The sequence below is a fragment of the Habropoda laboriosa genome, unplaced genomic scaffold, assembly GCF_001263275.1.
Source record: "Habropoda laboriosa isolate 0110345459 unplaced genomic scaffold, ASM126327v1 scaffold65, whole genome shotgun sequence".
NCBI classification, from domain to species: domain Eukaryota; kingdom Metazoa; phylum Arthropoda; class Insecta; order Hymenoptera; family Apidae; genus Habropoda; species Habropoda laboriosa.
Genome location: NW_017100254.1, coordinates 3,100,599 through 3,106,892, shown reverse-complemented (window position 1 = coordinate 3,106,892; position 6,294 = coordinate 3,100,599). Strand labels below are relative to the sequence as shown.

General features: G+C 32.7%; 1 protein-coding gene across 5 annotated transcripts in view; it reads left to right on the top strand.

Annotated features, from left to right (window-relative positions):
• LOC108572365 (spidroin-2-like) overlaps nucleotides 1–6,294 on the top strand; it is a 9,796-nt gene that overhangs the window by 548 nt on the left and 2,954 nt on the right. For 3 of the 5 annotated variants that reach the window (XM_017934596.1, XM_017934595.1, XM_017934593.1), the window contains exons 2-6: nucleotides 27–299; nucleotides 448–667; nucleotides 1,502–1,756; nucleotides 2,575–2,631; nucleotides 5,801–6,132. In XM_017934596.1, coding sequence (XP_017790085.1) covers nucleotides 27–299; nucleotides 448–667; nucleotides 1,502–1,756; nucleotides 2,575–2,631; nucleotides 5,801–5,840 — 845 coding nt within the window. In that variant the 3' untranslated portion in view covers nucleotides 5,841–6,132. Of the gene's footprint in view, nucleotides 1–26; nucleotides 300–447; nucleotides 668–1,501; nucleotides 1,757–2,574; nucleotides 2,632–5,800; nucleotides 6,133–6,294 lie in introns of those variants that run through there. The other 2 variants (XM_017934597.1, XM_017934594.1) reach the window with 2 other exon arrangements.

Below are 6,294 nucleotides of genomic sequence, written 5' to 3'. Positions count from 1 at the left end.
CGTTGGTTACGATGGATCTGCTGCAGGTGGCGTCGCAACGGGGTACACCGATTACAATCGTGGCGCTGGAGACTTTAGTGGACGTGGAGCAGACTTTGGAACTGGATACACTGACCGTGGAGCATATGGTCAAAATGTGGGAAGTGCGGCAATGGGATACACATCTACAGCACCTGGAATGGGAGGAGGATATGGACCGGCAACTGGAGCTGTTGGAGGATATGGACCGACTGGAACAGCCGATTATGGTCGAACTGATTATAGCCGCGCTGCAGATTTTGGAGCTAGAACAGATTATGGTAATTGCGGTAGTATGTTTTATCTAGCTAAGATTATGCAATATTCTTAATTAACTCTTTCCATCTTATAACATCATAAGATAGGTTTTCAGTTAGGTAAAAATAAGAAATACTATTGTTCTAATATAAATATGTATATATCTTACAGTAGTTGGAGGTGGAATGACTGGAGATTTTAATCGTGGTGCACCAGGTCCAATGGATTACGGACGTACAGATAATTTTGGTGCAAATCGTACAGTTGATTATACAGCTAGAAATGATTATGATCGCACTGCAACTGGACCTATAAGAAACGGTGGTGGTGCGGTTGCCACTACTGGGTATGGAACAGGGTACACAGATGTAGGATATGATGAAAGTCACTGGTAATATATTTCATTTGCTTTTCAGCATTAGATTCAATTTTATTATTTAACATTAATAATTTAGTGTTATTAATACATTATCAAATACTCTTTTACTAATATATCTTAATAGATAATTTTGTCATTCTAAATAGTAAGTGAATTATTAAAGTTTTGAATTAACAGTTATTAATGAAGTGTAAACATAATTACTTTCTTTACAAGTACATGATTCATGTACAAGATGGTCTACAAATCTGTCACCACAATATTTGAGTTATTTCAGATAACTTAGTGAGAAAGTGTTTCAAATAAGAATTCATTGATATCAAATGAAGACTAAACTAACATAGATAAAAACTTAGGAAATACCTTCTTTTTTCTTGCACATTGAGGCCATCTTATGCGTTTTGAATAGCTCTATATATTTTTTATTTTATTCTTTTATAAGTACGTAAAAAGATGAGTTAGTTGAAATTGAATAATGTATTATCATTATTGGATCATAAATTAAATCCATTAGTCTTGCGCTGAATGATCAGATTTAGTTCAAATATTGCAGCAATAAACGTGTTATGAAAAAATCTCGGACATTTGAAAACGTTGTGTAAACGCTAATAAATTATAAAGCAAAATGTCCACTGCAGAAAAACATATCTCTTGCAGAGTTTTTAAAAAGTTTTAGCATAACAATTATGAATTGAAACTTTATTTTTATTCTAACCTGTAATGCTTATACTAATTTAAAATTTGCAAGTGCATTATACCTTGAATTAATTATGCTTGAGCAACATTTTGGTGCAATATGCAGGATAGAGTGAAAATAAGTTAACATATTCCAATTGTGTATGACAGGGGTTATCCGGGCGGGCCTGGGGATATGATGGGTGGGCCCGGGGGGGTAAGTCAGGGAGCTTCGATGGCCTATGACAGGAGGGATGGTCCCCCTGTTAATGATATGCCTCCATTTAACAGGCCAATGAGTACTGGACCCAGCTACAGCACTGGGGCACCTAGTTACAGTACTGGTCCTGGACCACAAGCAGACATGTTTAGTAGAAGACCTGGCAGTGCTGTTCCCAGTGGTGGATATCCACCTGTTGGTGGAGGGTAAGTAAAAAATTTCATTCATGTCATTATTTAAAATGTTATTAACTAGGTATCAATTTTGATGTTATCTAGAGAGCTATTTTATACAAACGGCATTCTACAATTAGATTAACCCTGCTGTTCTCCTTGGGTCTATATGACCCGAAATGAAGATTACGTTTCCATAGGTACTATGTTTTTAAATATTTCTTTTTAATATTCAACGTATTTAAATTTTGTGTTTATTGTTTTAATATTTCACATTTATTAGGAATAAATTGTTTCAAAATTTAAAAAAAGAAATCGGTTGTTACATAAGTAGTTTTCGGGTCATATTGATCGGATGTGCGAAATAATATAAAAAGTTACAAAATTGTATTTATAATCGTTTTGACTACTGAACTAAATTTATTAATTAGAAATTTTAGGAGTATGATATCTAAATTATGTTTTTTTGGGGTAAGCACCTATTTTATTCTCTCTCCATATGCAGTCCAATCATTCGTAGAAACGTTTCCAAAACCGTTAGGTGGTCGTTCACCCTTTGTTGATATCATCTCACGCACTCGGTACAAACACTTTTCTTTCTTCTATGACTTTAGAATCTTGACTTAATCTCTTCATTCACGCAGTTATCTGCCTGAAACACTTCTCGTTTACACGAAAAATTCTATCACTCTTATAATTGAGTGACAGTTAAAATTAGACTTCAATTTCATTTCAGTACTAGAATGTGAAGCATTTATATATTTTCATCGAGTGTTTATTTCGTTTTCTAAATTTTATTTGGAAAATTCGAAATCAGGACAATTAAATTTTTTTTTTAATTTTTGTTTTAGCTATACTGAAGGGTACGACAGACCAGATGCATATGGTCCCCCGCGTGGTGGTGGACGGTAAGTCTTATTGTTATTATTATTATTATTAAAAATATAACACTTCTTACACCAATGCGTTTTTCAAAGTGACACTGATCACACAGCGTTGAAGAACGATGTTAATTTATGCGAGTGATCGTTCGTTAATCAGGCGACCACGTTCTTTTTGCGCAACGTAATTCAGTTTGATTGAACATGATATATCTTAGTGTGCTTACGTTTTCATGCGGAATCGGAATAGGTTAAATATTTTCTGTAAAAGTATAAGGTGTGACACTAAGCGCAAGGGTGGAAATATTTCTTGATCGTAGAAAGCGTATGTATTTGTGCATGACAACAGCTCGAAATTGATTTCTATCGTCGTTAAAATACCAGAAAATCGTTTTGCAACTTTTTTAGTCTTGAGTGTAAAAGAGAACAGAGGTAGTTGGATATTCTATTTGAATAGTAACATATACATATTAATTTGTAAGCTAAATAGTAACGCTAACTCTTTGCACTCCAAGACCTTTATATAGTAACTAAAAACACCAAGACATTTTCGTATTATCACTTTGCCAAATTCTAACTTATCCACCAAAAAACGCTTTTAATTGAATTTTCATTCATTTTATTGATTTAATTTCTTATAATAAATAAGAATTAAATCTGTATCTTCCAGTATAATGTTGTTTTATGTATGATGACCGATGTTTTTTTTTTGTTCTATTGTAAAATTACAATATAAAACTTGGATCAGTCTAGTTCTGAGATACAGAAATATAAATGCACCAAGCTTAATTTTTTTTATTTTGTGTTGTGGAGTACATACGTCGTTATGGCAACATCTCTGGGACTTGTTATGTATATATATACATTACATGCCTCTACACTGGTATTAATGGAGTACAAAGGGTTAAAAAAATTCTGATCTATAAATTGAATGATACTTTAATTCAATAGTATTACAGTAGAGTAATGACATTTATATAAAAGATTGAAAATCTAAAAAAGAAGAACAGTTTCTTACCAGTTTGCATACTAAGATTTTATTATTAAACTATAAATAACCTAAAATTTGAAATTCTGTACGTTTACGTACGTTAATGATAATCACACTTTTAAATAAATTTGTGATTTCTTATTATTATATAAAGGTTAAAGTAGGAATAAGATAAAATGGAACACAAGACAAATATGTAAGTAGGAATTGATAAAACGATTGAACAAGCAGACAAAATGAAATAATTTTAGTAATTATCTTGAAATTAAAAGAAATAAAGAAGTAAATATAAAAACAAAAAAGGATTTTAAGACACTTCCTAGATAGATCCGTCACTGTTTCTTGCTTTGCTTTTATCAATAAAATTCACAGAATTCACTTTCAAAATACGTAAACGCATGTTATTTTTTTACTTATTTTATGCAAGAATATATCAGAAGAGACGGATATATTAAAAGAATATATCAATAATATTATTGTTCAAAGGAGTGAATTAAAAAAGAGAGGGGTAAAAAGCAACATTTGTACTTGTTTAATGAAAAGTATTTATATCCGTTACTACCTCTCTTCTTTTGTGTACTCTGCGGTAAAAGTACGCGAATTCAGCGACTACGTGATTCAAGATATTTGCGACTAATCGAACGATAGTTCGATAGATGCTAGCAAATAAACCGTTATGCGTTTAGATGCACTGCGCCGTTAAGCAACACGTATTCCGAAGATGCATATCATCGGTTTCTCCGTGTCATTAAACCGCATCTGTTTGATTCTTTTTGAAAATGTTACGAAAATACTACGAAAAATATATGCGTATTACGTTTCGTGACACATAGTGACAGAAGGGAGTCCGGGTTTATCGCTTATGAAAATTGCGTTGCGTTGTCTTGCTATTATTGCGTCTCTTTTCAAGAATATTGCAAGTGATATTGAAGCAGGTAACAGAAAACCTTCAATGATTTTTAAGCAATTCGAATTTCGAACGTTTGAACACGTGGTTCAAAAATATTCGTGAACACTTAAACTGTCGCCGATATACGTTTTTGCGACAATGGCGGGAAACGCCTGCGTGTGATAATAAAACAGCTTCAAACATGTGACAACTTATCAGACCTGGGCGTGTGTAGTTTTATTGTATTTTAATTTTTAACAAAAGCTTCGAAAGCTTTCATTTTAAACGCTATATAAACTAAAAGAAAGAAAGAAGTTTAAATAAGAAATTATTACATAATAATATCATTGGAATTTTTAATCGAGATAGATGCTTTTATATTTTTTTTCTTTATATAATAATTTCTAAAACGTATAACTGCGTAAATTGTTAGGGGTTAGCAAATATTCTTAGCGTGCATTAATACAATTTGAATTACAACAACTTTTTCTTAAGAAATGAATATATTTTAGTGCTTCTAATGGCATACTTATAAATATAATCAACATATCCTCTAGATTTTTTACATTTTTCATGGAAAAACATTTTATAGGAAATTAACTTATTGGCGGGACGGTTGACCGACAGCTCTAACTTTGCCATGTTCTTAATTCTCTCAATAGGAATCTTTATTTCTACACTTGAAAATATTGTACGTTGCATTAACATGTTTATTATCATTTCTTTTCATTTTGTTTAAGTTTTAATGTATTTTCTGTCTTAAATATTGAGGAAAGAGATATATCAACGGAACAAAAAAAGTATTCAGATAATAAATTTCTTTTTAAATTTGTGCTCACGTACAAATTATACGTAATTATCAGAAGATATTTTTATCTTATAATTTGTTTCCATCAAGTGTGAATGATTACAAAATTTTTGGATACGTTTGACGGATAATAATGTCGCGCATAGATGGGACATATGTAAGTATTTGTTATGTGAAAATAAATAATTGACAAATGTTTTACCCAGGTCTGGAAGTTGTATTGTCCTATTCGGCAAATGTGTGTTACATATGCGCTTATGAGAAGAGGAGAAAACCGACCGATGATGTCAGGTGTATCCATACGTGATGTCATAATACGTTGATATCGAAATGCGACAGTGTTGTGTTGGCGCTACACTGTGTTGTCGCGTCGCGTGGAAGAAAGAAGGAATTTCCAATCTATAACGTATTCGCGCATACCAGTGTTACATCTTATACTTTCCAGTTTGTTGCGCCGCAAGGCGATGAAGAAATTAATACTGCGATTTTTCATTTTTTGACCTTTTAGCTTCCCAGGTCCGGCAGACGCGATGCCACCGAGGTACTAAAAGCGTACTAAAGCGAATACTAAGCGCATGCGAAAGGCTCCCTTAAAAAATGCCTCTTTAGTGGTGGTCATTCGCTTACGGAGTCGAATACCTAGGAACTGCCCTGCGTCCGACATACAGAGTCCATACCATTACGTACGATACTATGTATAATGATAATAGATACGATGTAGATCTAACGTTTAACACACTAACTTAAGGTACGGTAAGAATAAGAAGCAAATCAATCAGCAACCATAATAATGAATGAATGAATAATGAAACTCGCAAAACCACGATTATTTGAAGAGAAAAGGAGAAGATGATTGAATTCCCCGATTGAAGTGAACGTGTTAAATTACATGGAATCAAGGAATTTTATATATACTGTTCATTTTTTCCAGCAGATAGTGGATATTATATTCTTTTTTTGTGCGATTTGTGTTCGTAGTTTTTTCTTGATAGTTCTTATATA